A 14535-nucleotide genomic window follows, 5' to 3' on the forward strand; every position below is an offset into this window, starting at 1 on the left:
GCAGGAATACCTAGGGGCAAGATCAGACTTGGACACCTTTCCCACCGAAAATCCTCTGGGTTACTGGGTCTTGAGGATGGATCACTGGCCAGAGCTTGCACAGTATGCAATTGAGCTACTGGCCTGTCCTGCATCCAGCGTTCTTTCGGAACGCACATTCAGTGCTGCTGGAGGCGTGGTAACCGATCACAGGGTGCGTCTGTCCACCGACTCGGTCGATCGGCTGACCTTCATAAAAATGAATGAGTCTTGGATCACCACCAGCTACCAAGCACCTGATGCTGATGTAACCGAATAATTTTTTTTGAAATCTCAGATCCCTTCAAAGACTGCCTATGCTGATGCTGAGTGACTATCCCTGAGTAATTATCCTCTTCCTCCTCAATCATCACGCTGATAGCTTGTAAGAACATTTTTGGTTCTGGGCGCCACCACCAGTGCCTAAGGCACAATTTTTCAGCCCCTGTTTAACAGGGGCGTGTAATTACAATTTTTGATGTAATACTTTGCAGCAGGGCTCGTTCCTGCATTCCAACTAGAGTGTCTGTGAGGGGTTGCAGTGTTGTGGCACCAGCACCAGTGCCTAGGGCCCAATTTTTCTGCCCCTGTCTAACAGGGGCGTGTAATTACAATTTTTGATGCAATACTTTGCAGCAGGGCTCGTTCCTGCGTTCCAACTAGAGTGTCTGTGAGGGGTTGCAGTGTTGTGGCACCAGCACCAGTGCCTAAGGCCCAATTTTTCTGCCCCTGTCTAACAGGGGCGTGTAATTACAATTTTTGATGCAATACTTTGCAGCAGGGCTCGTTCCTGCGTTCCAACTAGAGTGTCTGTGAGGGGTTGCAGTGTTGTGGCACCAGCACCAGTGCCTAAGGCCCAATTTTTCTGCCCCTGTCTAACAGGGGCGTGTAATTACAATTTTTGAAGCAATAATTTGCAGCAGGGCTCGTTCCTGCGTTCCAACTAGAGTGTCTGTGAGGGGTTGCAGTGTTGTGGCACCAGCACCAGTGCCTAAGGCCTAATTTTTCAGCTCCTGTTCAACAGGGGCATGTAATTACAATTCTTGATCTAATATTTCACAGCAGGGCCCTGTGAGGGCTTACAGTGTTGTGGCCACAGCAACACCTAAGGCCCAAATTTCTGCTGAGTATATAGGGCAGGACCCTACTTTCAAACATCTAACTTACAAACGACTCCTACTTGCAAACGGAAGGAGACAACAGGAAGTGAGATGAAATCTACCCCTAGGAAGGGAAATTCTCTCCTGTAAGAGTTAATATGGGAAAACAATTTCTCCTTTCCACTGATGCTTTCCAATCCTTGTTCCACAAAAAAACCCAAATTTTCAAAAAACATTTTTCATTGGGACAAAAAAGTGAGGTGAAATCTTCTGAAGAGGAGGAAAGACAGCAAAACAAATGTCACAGGGGTGATAACCCTTCCCTATGTTTTCCAAAAAGCTTAGAAAAGATTTTTTGGCTGGAGCTAAACACGTTAAAAATGTTCAAAATTACAAACAGATTCTACTTAACAACAAACCTACAGTCCCTGTCTTGTTTGCACCGCCTGTATACTGCTGTTCAGAGTATATAGGGCCTGGTGGCCCCACACCTTTCCTTATTTTAATTTGGGTGCGGGGTTCCCCTTAATATCCATACAAGACCCAAAGGGCCTGGTAATGGACTGGGGGGTACCCATGCCGTTTGTCTCACTGATTTTCATCCATATTGCCATGACCCGACATGACATTAAACCCGCAAGCAGTTTTAAATGAGATTTTTTCCTTTAAAAATGACATTTGGTGCAGGGACTGTTCTAAACATGGGAAACACGCGTCACTTTACAGGCATACTATAGACACCCCCCAGGTACGATATTTAAAGGAATATTTCACTTTTTTTTTTTTACTTTAAGCATCATTAAAATCACTGCTCCCGAAAAAACGGCCGTTTTTAAAAGTTTTTTTTGCATTGATACATGTCCCCTGGGGTAGGACCCGGGTCCCCAAACCCTTTTTAGGACAATACCATGCAAATTAGCCTTTAAAATGAGCACTTTTGATTTCGAACGTTCGAGTCCCATAGACGTCAATGGGGTTCTAACGTTCGTGCGAACTTTCGGTCCGTTCGCGGGTTCTGGTGCGAACCGAACCGGGGGGTGTTCGGCTCATCCCTACATGCCAGGTATAAATAAGTGGGGGGGGGGAGTGGTACACCGCAATCAACCAAGCTGCCCTTGCGATCTGCATGCGGGAGCCAATGTATTGTTTACGGCACCCCAAAAACAGATTGCAAACAACGTGTGTTTGCGGACACCAAGTCGCATGGTACTGCAGCACCATGCGGTTTGGTGCAGTGCATTTTTAAAAGTACTTTTTGCACCGTTTAGGGCATTTTTCAGGACAGGAGAGAAGCCAAGTATTTTAAATATATTTCCTACCTTAGACAACCGTTTAATAGCCAAGTGTCTGCAATTGCATGGATACCAAGGCTGTGCAGCAAGTAATTGACTGCAACATGTCAGGTATAAGGGAGGGTGGGAGTGACTGGGATAAATTTCCTATAAGGTTAAACACCTGTTGCAGAAGGCCGGCAGATGAACCGAGCAAGCCTGGGAGTGGCACGCACGGACATCTGCCGCCTAATGGTTGAATAACGAGTGTCCGAGGTGAGGGGTCCCTCGGCCAGATCGGCGTCCGGCGTCACCGCGTAGAAAGCGCAATGATGTCAGGCGTCGACAAGGCCACCGACACAAGAATTGGGTGGCAACTGCTGGCAAGGTGGCAACAAGCCAGTGCGCATATGCAGGGCACAAAAGTGCTCCGGCAGATGCGCAAAGCGCTACAGCCCAATAGGAAACGGCCTCCAAACTGACAGAGCAAAGAGCTGGAGGCCCCTGTGTGCCGGGGTACGCCGATAAGCCACAGACAGCTGGGATGCATCAATATTAAACACAACAGCCAAACCTATACTAACAGTAAACAAATGTGGAAATATGCTTAGGGTAATAATTTATACCAAATGCAGCATCGGTTAAAAAAATAAGCGATGAAGCTGGAGGCTGAGGCATGAGGTTCATCTTTACATCTGAGTAGCGTTCAAGCTGAAAATGCTGGCCAGGAGCATGGGCAGTAGCGTGAATTAGTGTGCATCGCACTGATCTAAATATGAACACCCAAAATAGCTCAAAATCGAGGCTTGAACATTCAAAAAATAGTCCGCGGCCGAGTGGATTTGAGACAAACTTAATTTAAAAAAATGTATAATTAAGATGGGTATGGAGCAATGCCGTATCGCACACACACACACGCCAGAAATGCATCCAATGTGTGTGAAGGTGACAAACTCAGCACTGCAGACGAGCGACACCCAGTGGGCAACACAAAAATCGTCCAAACCACACAAAAGGACCACAGCAACCTGGTTACTTGATAAGAATAAATGAATTAATAAAAATGCATATAATTCATAAAAAACATATTCAGCTGAAATAATAGCAAATTATATACCTAGATTCATCTGCTATGAATAAAAAATACATGAGGTGTGAAGGCTCAAAATGAACGTCATTCATAGAATTCACAAGCAATATATAAGCTCGTACAATGTGTATTACGAATGGTACATATAGATTGTAAATAAAATGACCAAACGTGTTCACCTATAGCGAAAAAGACGGTTGATCACAACCATAGTTATACAAAATAAATAAAAAAATCAACAAAATAACAACATGGAATTTGCAGATAAAAAATATAAATGTGGATAACAACAGAAAAAATTGCAAACTAGGAGTTATTGATAAATGTATTAACGTCGGTATCCACATTTAAGCCAAAAGGTACATAAGTTTTGAGACGGTATATCCAAGACATTTCTTGTTTGGAGATCTCCCTAATCAATGAGCTACCCCTCCAGTGGGGCTTGTACTTGTCTATCCCCATATAGGGTTTATTGGAGGGGTCTCTGTGGTGCACCTCATCATAATGTCTGGAGACTGAATGGTTTTTAAAGCCCTTTCTGATGTTGCTGATGTGTTCATTTAGTCTTACCTGGAGAGCCCTTTTGGTCCTCCCCACGTATTGTAGCCCACAGGGGCATTGAGTGAGGTAGACCACACCCTCAGATAAACAAGTGATGAAGGGTTCTACTTCAAAGGCCCGAGAGGTGCTAGTGGATACAAACTTGCAGATCTTTCTATCCTTACACCTATTGAGGGAGCAGACTTGACATTTCTTGCACCGATGGTAACCAGTGAGGTTTTGAAAGAAACATCTGTTCACTATCAGGGGATCCTGAACACTGGGAGCAATTCTGTTCCCAAGTGAGGATGCCCCCTTAAATACCATCTGCGTTTTTTCCGGTAATATATTCCTCAAAACCTGATCATTGCCTAGTAGATGCCAGTGCTTTTGGATTAATTTCTTAATACTCCGGAATTGCACCGAAAAACGTTGTGATAAACGGCAGGGACATTTTAGCATCCATCACCTGGTGTGGTTTATCCACCAAAAGTAGCGATCTGTCCATATCCCTTACCCTTTTCACAGTTTGGGACAGTATTTGGGGGTCATAGCCCTTTTCTATAAATCTAGTGGACAAGACACCTGCCTGTTTGTCAAAAACCTCAACCTCAGTGCAGTTGCGCCTCAACCGCGTGAACTGGCCAAAAGGGACAACTCTAAGCCAGGGTTCATAGTTGCAACTGTCTGAGGAGATGTAAGAGTTTCTATCCGTCCACTTAAAATAAGTAGACGTGATAAATCTCCCCTCTTTGACTGTGATTGTCAAGTCCAGAAAATTGATTTCCTCCAAACTTGCTGGTATATTTTCATTGAATCCTTTATGTTTTGATCTTTAAGATCAATTTATTTTGTGCACTTATGGACTTTTTATTTCACTACTATTGATGTTTACTTTCATCAATTTATCCTACATGGACTTATTATTATTTTTGGTTATCATTGAATTGGTTGTCTGTGGATTTATATTTATTTATTTTTTTGACTCTTAATCACATTTTATATTTATGATTACCTCTACACAGGACTCTTTAAAGATTTGGTCCATACACGTTACTGATCTATTCTGGGTCAGAATCTTACGGGTAGTGCTATTTATAATTTTATTTTGTTATACATGTAAATTGTGTGTCCCGAACAACTGAATGGTTGGAAGTCAGTTTCGCAGCCATTTTTTAGTTTTACTTCTAAAGGCCTACAACCCTTTATGATAAGTAAAAAATCATATTTTTTGCTAGAAAATTACTCAGAACCCCCAAACATTTTTATTATATATATATATATATATATATATATATATATATATATATATATATATATATATATATTAGGGCTGTTACTGATTAAAATTTTTGTGTTCGATTAATCGATTTTTTTAAAAATTTCGATTAATTATAACACACATACAGATCCAACTACTTTTAGCTGATCTCCTTGCATTGCAACTCTGCATTAGTCAGTGGTAAATGTGGTATACACTATATACAATCACCCGACACTAGTTAGTTTCCACAATCCATTACTTAATTTCACAGTTCACACAAATAAGTTTTAAATTCAAACTGTAGCACTGACGTAAGTAATTTTTTTTATTAAAGTTTAAGAAAAACGTAGAACGTTAGTTTAACTTTAATTATAAAACTTATCTAGTATATTGACTGTCAGTCACTTTATAGTAGGCAAGTAGGCATAACTTTAGCCAGTCACGCAGACATACCAAAGTGTTTACATTTTCTGGAAGCAGACATGATTGCATTTTATTGACGATATGCCCTGAAGAACTGAATAGTCTTTCGCACGGAACAGATGTTGCCGGTACACAAAGAATCGTCTGCACAAAACTGCTTAATTGCTCCTCCCCCTTCCCTTCATTAGCAGACGGAGGCACTTGGGGAAGGGGGGAGGAGTCCGGTGACGACGATGTCCATGACGTCACCGGATCTCCGATGGAACTCGGAACTCCCTGAAGACCCGGAAGCCGGCTGGGAGGTGAGTACCGATCAAAAGAATTTTGATAGATCAAAAAAATTTACGATTAATCGAGGAATTAATCGTTAATTTCCGCAGCCCTAATATATATATATATATATATATATATATATATATATATATATATATATATATACCGTATTTATCGGCATATAACATGCACTTTTTTCCCCTTAAAAATCAGGGGGAAATCGTGGGTGCGTGTTATACGCAGATCCCCCGCCGATTGTGAGCCTTTTGGCGGCTTTCGGACGCTTTCGGCCACTCTCGGCGACTCTCGGCCGCTCTCGCCGGCTTTCGTACGCTTTTGCCCATTCTCGGAGCCTGCAAAAGCCGCCGAGAATGGCCGAGAGCTGCCGAGAATGGCCGAGAGCGGCCGAAAGCCGACAAGAATGGCTGAGAGTGGGCGAAAGCCGCCAAGAGCCGCTGAGAGCGGGCGAGAATGGCCGAGAGCGGCCGAAAGCCGCCGTGATCGGCGGCGCCATTTTTAAACGGCAGCTCTGCAAATAACACAGGGGCAAGGCTGCAATGCAATGACACTCACAAGGCTGCAATGATGGACAAGACTACAGATGGACACTGATAAGGCTGTATTGATGGGCATTTAAATGTAAGTTTTTTTCCTTAAACTTCCCTCCTAAACTTGGGGTGCGTGTTATACGCCGGCGTGTGTTATACGCTGATAAATACGATATATATATATATATATATATATATATATATATATATATATATAGACCCTAGGGACTAAAATGGCGGTTGTTGCAATTTTTTATGTCCCACTGTATTTGCGCAGCAATTTCTCAAATGCCATTTTTTGGGAAAAAATACACTTTAATGAATTCTAATGCAAGAAAACACAATTGATGACCCAATTTTTTGGTAAAATATAAAATATGACATTACGCCAGGTAAATAAATACCAAACATGTCACACTTTAAAATTGTGCACACTTGTGGAATCACGGCAATCTACAGTACTTAAAATCTCCTTAGGCGACGCTTTAAATTTTTTTAACAGGTTATTAGTTTAGAGTTACAGAGGGGGTCTAGTGCTAGAAATATTGCTCTCACTGTAATGATCACAGTGATACCTCACATGTGTAGTTTAAATGCTGGATACATATGTGGGCGCGACCTACGTATGCGTTCGCTTTTGTGTACGAGCACGAGGGGATGAGGCGTTTTAACATATTATTTTTTTATTTTTATTTTTTACATTTATTTTTACGCTTTTCCTTTAATTTTTTATTTATTTTTTGATAACTTATATCCCTAATACAAGGAATATAAGCATCTCTTGTAATAGGAATAGGGCATGACAGGTCCTCTTTACGGAGAGATCTGGGGCCTAAAGGTCCCCACATCTCTCCTCGATGCTGGAAAGCCTGAGATAAAAAAAACAAAATCGATCTCAGGCTTTCCAGCAAAAAAAGAAGGCAGTGTTTACATCTGTCGGCGCCAGAAGTGACGTCATGATGACGCTTCCGTCCTCCGAGGGTCATAGAGCTGGCCGGAGTCCATGTGGTCTCCGGCCAGCTCTATGGTAAACTGCTGCTGGTGGTGGATTCATCCTCCGGCTCCTCGATCACACCGGTGAGCTCGGAGGAGCACCTGAGGAGCATCGGAGGGTGGTGGGAGGGGGAGGATTTCCTCTCCCACCGCCTCTAAAAGCAACCAAGCAATTAAACAGCCACTATGATGGCTTTTACATTGCAGGGAAATCACCTGCTGAAAATAAAGATATCTGGATGATGCCTGAAGCTGCAGGCATCATTCAGACATCTCCACTTCAAGTCCCCGATGCCATATGATGTTAACCTGGGGGAAGTGGTTCAAGAGCTCACTGGCTCAGGTTAGGCTGCTCATGACAGACAAGGCTACTCTCCGGTGGATGCTCCAGGATGTTACCAGAAAAAAACATGCATACGTGGAGGGAGCTCCAGACCAAAAGGTAAAAGAGTGCAAATTAAAATTATTGCTATTGTGTTAAAAAACAGCCAGTGGGTTTCAGTTGTCAAAGGAACTCCCCCTTCATCAGGGCTTCATTTAAAATGAGAACCTTGAATGGGCTTAAAATAAGGCTTTCCTGTGTGAATCTGTTGAGGGAAGCTAATTGCTGGATCAGAGGAATTACTGGCCAGCGGTATCTGCATGAACAGTCAAGACAGGATTAGAAAATATTAGAAAACCTTCTAGCTGCCAACCTCCTAACGTCCAATGACATCAACAGTTGATAAGGAGGATGTCAGTTGCCTGTATATCATCCTTATTTGACCCTCCCTTGCCCCTCTCTATCAGCTTTGGGGTCTCATTAGCTAAGGGATGGAGAAAAACTGAGGGAGAAGAGAAACATTGGAATAGTCAGTACCAGTTTGCAAAAGTGTTTTTGCTTTGGAGGAATAAATCACTTTTAATGTTGGGTGTCCTATGTGTATTGATGTTGCTGCATTATGTAAAACTATCACAATAGTTTTAGAATGGGGCGCCTCAAGACTGTCCATAATGAACAAAGGTTGAGAAACACTGGTCCAGACAGTATAAAAAAAAGAGGGGGTTTGGGACTTTGAATGAGGTGAGTAAACGTGTATAAAAGATGAGTCGATGTTGAAAAAAACATGTTTTTTTTATTGAACCAATAAAGAACATGACAGAATAACATGGTACATGCAGCAATAAATGAACTTGTCAATCACATATTTATAGACCATATGTATAGAAGAACATTAAAAGCAACCAACCAACCAAAATGTGGTATGGGACAGTGATCCTAGATGTAATAAAAACACTTAAAGCGGGGTTCCACCCAAATTTTGAACAATATCTGTATGTATTCTCTTCCTTGCCTAGATGCTGACATTCTGTTTAAAAAAATTTAAATCGCCGTAATTACCTTTTATTTTTCTATTCTTCTTTGCACTTCCTGGTTCTCCTCCCGTGGGAGTAGGCGTGTTTCTAGCCTCTCCCAGACTCCGCACAGAATCCTGGGAGCTAGTCTCAGGCTTCCCAGGATGCCACTGAGCATGTGCGGGAACGAGCAGTGAATGCTGGGAGCACAGCATTCACCACATCCAGGAAATAAATGCTTGTGGGCTTCAAATGCCCACAATGAAGATGGAAACCGCCTGCAGTGAATAATATAAGTTATTCTTTCCGACGAAATCTGACACAGGCGGACATATTACACACAATATGTGAGTATGTAATGCTGAGAAGAAAAGTTTGTGAATGAACTAAAAAAACAAAAAACGATGGATAGGTGGACCCCCGCTTTAAAAATACACAATAAAGTGGTGAACTCAGAATGATGGTCACCTACTGACTTGGCACCATCCACAGGCAGTTTGGACCTTCAACAAGGCACAGAGGTTGAATTCAACATCATTTTGCTTCAGTTATTTGCAGTACAGAGGATGTTTTTCCAGTCTTTTGAAGTGTAGTTTGTGGGGGTTTAGGCTCTGGGTTTGAAATGTTGTCTGCTCTAATGCCCTGTACACACGATAGGATTTTCTGACAAAAAAATCCATGTTTTTTTTTCCCCGACGGATGTTGGCTCAAACTTGTCTTGCATACACACAGGGCTGGTGCAAGGATTTTTGACACCCTAGGCGAAACCTCATTTTGCCGCTCCCCCCCTGACTCCACCCCTGACTCCACTCCCTGTGCCATGCCCATGTATACCCCACCTTTTTAATGAAGCACCCATCAAATGCAGCCTCACCCGAGCCCATCAATGTAGGTTTGCTTGCTTCCATTCCTCCACTGCGCCTCTAAAACTATGTGTGAATGGAGTGGCGGCTGCCTCCTGATGCTGAGATTTAGTTGCTTGCTGCAGAGAGAAGAGAGTAGGAACACCAGTGGCCGGGCGCCCTAGACAGCAGTGAGCTCTAGGCGGCTGCCTAGTTTGCCTAGTGGTAGCACCAGCCCTGCATACACACGTTCACACAAAGTTGGTCGGAAATTCCGAACGTCAAGAACACGGTGACGTACAACACGTACGATGAGCCGAGAAAAATGAAGTTCAATAGCCAGTGCGGCTCTTCTGCTGGGATTCCGAGCATGCGTGGCACTTTGTGCATCCCAATTGTGTACACACGGTTGGAATTTCCGACAACGGATTTTGTTGTCGGAAAATTTGAGAACCAGCTCTCAAATTTTGTGTGACAGAAATTCCTATGGAAAATGTGTGATGGAGCCTACACACGGTCGGAATTTCCGACAACAAGGGATTATCACACATTTTCCAAAGCAAAATCCAGTCGTGTGTACGGGGCATAACAGTGTGAGCAATGGACCTTACTATATTCATTTCTTAATATGCATGATATGGGGGTTGATTGTTTACTGTGGATTGCTGCTCTTTGCACACACTCCTTCCTCTTTTCTCTTCATTATTGAATAAACCCATTTATGTGAAAGGCATCAGTAATATATTTCTGTGTTATTTCTGATGACAGCTCTGCCGGAGGATCCCCACATTACAGCCGAGACGTGGGTGGAAAAAGGGACAGAGACTTCAATCAGCTGTGAGATCCCCCGTGCATTCCCTCCAGATAATATCACTACAGTGTTTTCTGTTGAGAGTTATCCTAATACCAGTGTCACTGGCAACATGTTTGTTTCATTCAATCTGGATACCAATGTACTACCGGAGGATCGGTATAATTTGGTCTGTGTATCTCAAGTATTCAGTGCCTCCAAGAAGAGCAATAAGCACATATATATTTATGGTAAGTACATGTTCCTCACTATAGCATACACATTGTCATCCTTTTCCACTTCCTTTAAAAAAAAAAAACCACACACAGTTTTTAATTTTTAATTGTGTATGTATTCTATCTGCATATTACTTAAAGAGGAGTTCCGCCTGGGGAAAAAAAAAAAAAAATACTGTATCTGCTCACTTTTAATAAATGGACACTTACCTGTCCAGGGAGCCCACGATGTCGGCACCCCAGCCGATTTTCGGATTGGCTGTTGAGTGCTGCCGCTGACATTCACCGTAAGGAAAACCGGCAGTGAAGCCTTTCGGCTTCACAGCCAGTTCTCTACTGCGCATGCGAAGCGCGCTGCACTTTCTAACTGGAACGGCAGCAGAGGAAGGAGGAGGGGCGCCGAACTTCCGAGGGATGGCGCAGTCTCCCGGAAGTGGGGAAGGGTACCTGTCAAAAACAGGTACCCATTCCCCCTCCCCCCGAAAAGTACCAAATGTGGCACCGGAGGGGGGGGGAGGAAGCAGATAAGCGGAAGTTCCACTTTTATGTAGAACACTGCTTTAACTGCTTGCCGACCGCCTGTCGTTGTTTGACGGCGGCAGAATGGCTCCCCTGCGCAAATCGCCGTAGCTGTACGGCGGTCGCTTTAAGGGGTATAAGAGGCGTACGCACGCACTCATCTCGTCGCTGAGGAGCCGATGCGCATGCCTGGCGGCCACGATGTCCGCCAAGCACCTGCAATCACTCCTGACAGAGCCAGAATGTGAATGTATGTGTGTAAACACACATACATCCACGTTCTGGCAGGGGAGAGGAGACAGATCGTGTGTTCCTAGTATATAGAAACAACGATCGGTCTCCTCCCCCAGGCAGTCCCATCCCCCTACAGTTAGAACATGCTGAGGGAACACATTTAACCCCCTGATCGCCCCCTAGTGTTAACCCCTTCCCTGCCCCCCCCAGTAACATTTATAGAGTAATTTAGTGGCTGTTTAGAGCTCTGATCGCTGTATAAATGTCAATGGTCCCAAAAATGTGTCAAAAGTGTCCGATCTGTACACTGCAATGTCACAGTCCTGATTAAAATCGCAGATCGCCGCTATTACTAGTAAAAAAAACGGTTAAAAAAATTAAAATGCCATAAATCTATCCCCTATTTTGTAGATGCTATAACTTTTGCGCAAACCAATCAATATACGCTTATTGTGATTTTTTTTTTTTACCAAAAATATGTAGAAGAATATATATCGGTCTAAACTGAGGAAGAAATTTGTTTTTTTTTTTACATTTGAGGATATTTATTTTAGCAAAAAAGTAAAAAATATTGTTGTTTTTCAAAATTGTCTGTCTTTTTTTTTTGTTCATAGCGCAAAAAATAAAAACCGCAGAGGTGATCAAATACCACCAAAAGAAAGCTCTATTTGTGGGAAAAAAAGTACAAAAATTTTGTTTGGGTACAGCGTCGCATGGCCATTTAATTGTCAGTTAAATCGACGCAGTGCCGTATCACAAAAAAATGGCCTGGTCATGAAGGGGGTAAATCCTTCCGGGGCTGAAGTAGTTAAAGAGTAATTCCACTTTTGTTGAGAAAAAAAACATTCCCCTCTGGGTGATCAATGTACATTGTAAGGCTTTTGACTTTGTTGCAGACTTCTACCTTTTTGTTGTTCTGAAGAAATCCCTGTGTGTTTCTCTGTGCCCTGTGAAGAGTGAGTCTGATAGGAGTAGTTTATAGATAATTATCAATCAGCTGCTACACCTGCAGAGCTATAATTAGGGAAAATTGCAGGGCCTGCATCCTTTTAGATGTGATTTCCTACTGGGAGTCTGACACTTTTGCTGAAGGGGATGCCAAAAATCTGACTTGTTTCTTAGTGCAGACTTCTGGGAAAAACAGTGCGCCAATCACACAAGCAGGAAATTATGTTTCTGGGGGGCATTCTGTACACATTCTTTGTACAGAACTCCTCTAGGTAGCCATATTGCATTTACAGAAATTTACCCCAGCTGCAGATTGAAAAGGAAAGGTTATTTTTAATAGCATTCAATTACAATAGGACTTGTGTTGCAATTGCATAGGCTATACTATTAGTTTCCCAGGAAAGTGGAGTTACCCTTTAAAACCTGATTTTGGGTGGTGGATGGACACTGATGAGGAGGCACTAAAATGCAGCACTAATGGCCACTGATAGGTGGCACTGATATGCAGCGCTGATGGGCACTTATAGGTGGCACCGATGGGCAGCCTTTATGGGCACTGATAGGTGGCAATGATGGACACTGATAGGCAGCACTGATGGGCAGCCTTTATGGGCACTGATAGGAGGCAATGATGGGCACTCATAGGCAGCACTGATGGGCACTGATAGGCGGCACTGATAAGCAGCCTTTATGGGCACTGATAGGCGGCAATGATGAGCACTGATAGGCGGCACTGATGGGTACTGGTAGACGGCACTATTGGGCACTGGTGAACATCACAATGGGGCTGCACTGATAATCACTGCACTAATTATCAGCACAAACCCCACCATGTCAGGAAAGCCACTTATCAGCTCTCCTCTGCTCATGCGCTGTCAGCATGAGTAGAGAAATTCCGATAACCGGCATTTCCTATTTACACTGTGATCAGCTGTGATTGGACACAGCTGATCACATGGTAAAGAGCCACATCATAGGCTTTTTACTGTGATCGGAGATGCGGGTGTGACACACCGCACCACCGATTGCCATGCTGCACATCCCCGGGGGGCGTGCACGGGTGGCACATTGTGAAGGACGTCATATGATGCCCAGTCACAGCAATTAAACCACCGGCCGGCATTTTGCTATAGATCGGGCAGGATGTGGTTAAATGTGTTGGTGTTGATGTTATTCTTTAATTTTAAACGGAACCCCAATGTTCCTTAGGATGGATGTGCATTGCACTGTAATGCGTTGCAGCACATTTTTGTGCATTGCTGTGTGCTGCCAAAAAAATATTGCATGCACAACTCATCAGAAACACTGGCCCCTTACAGGAACACACTGCAATAATAACTTCATAAATTACCTTACTTTCCCTTTAACAACTTGACCCCTGGAAGATTTTACTCCTTCATGACCAGGGCATTTTTTGGTATTCAACACTGCGCTACTTTAACTGGCAATTGCACGGTCATGCAACACTGTACACAAATTACATTTATATCATTCTTTTCACACAAATAGACCTTTCTTTTGGTGGTATTTGATCACCACTGGGTTTTTTTATTTTTGCAATATAAATAAAACAAAAAAGGAAATTTTGAAAAAAACAATATTTTCTATTTTCTGCTATAAAACATATTCAATTAAAAAAAATTAAAAATCAAATTTCTTACTGAATTTAGGCCAAGATGTATTCTGCTACATGTCTGGTAAAAAAAAACAAAAAACAATTAGTGTATATTAATTGGTTTGCATGAAAGTTATAGCATCTGGTATAAATACTTAATTATAATTTTTTTTATACTAGTAATGGCGATGATCAGCGACTTATAGTGGGATTGTGATAGTGTGGCGGTCCATCTAACACTAACTGTCACTGGCTGGGGGAGATACACTAACTGACTGACATCAATAGTGGCAGTAATAAAGTGATCAGTGGTAATACTATACACTGTCATTGTACTAAAGTGGGGTTCCACCCAAAAAAACAAACATACATGAAAAATCCTAAAAAAAGCCCCAAAAAAATGTGGATATTTTTTTTTTTTTACTCACCTCTAAATGCCTGTTGCTAGGGGGTCCCTCGTAGTCTGCCCCTTCCAGTGCCTGGGCTGGTGACATCA

The 14535-nt window shown here is 42.8% G+C and overlaps 1 protein-coding gene across 1 annotated transcript in view; it reads left to right on the forward strand.

Moving 5' to 3' along the window:
• Positions 1–14535, forward strand: part of LOC141133281 (intercellular adhesion molecule 1-like) — a 109868-nt gene that overhangs the window by 66406 nt on the left and 28927 nt on the right. The window contains exon 4 of the mRNA XM_073622555.1: positions 10466–10738. Coding sequence (XP_073478656.1) covers positions 10466–10738 — 273 coding nt within the window. The remainder of the gene's footprint in view (positions 1–10465; positions 10739–14535) is intronic.

The sequence above is a fragment of the Aquarana catesbeiana genome, linkage group LG03 (assembly GCF_042186555.1).
Source record: "Aquarana catesbeiana isolate 2022-GZ linkage group LG03, ASM4218655v1, whole genome shotgun sequence".
Lineage (NCBI taxonomy): Eukaryota > Metazoa > Chordata > Amphibia > Anura > Ranidae > Aquarana > Aquarana catesbeiana.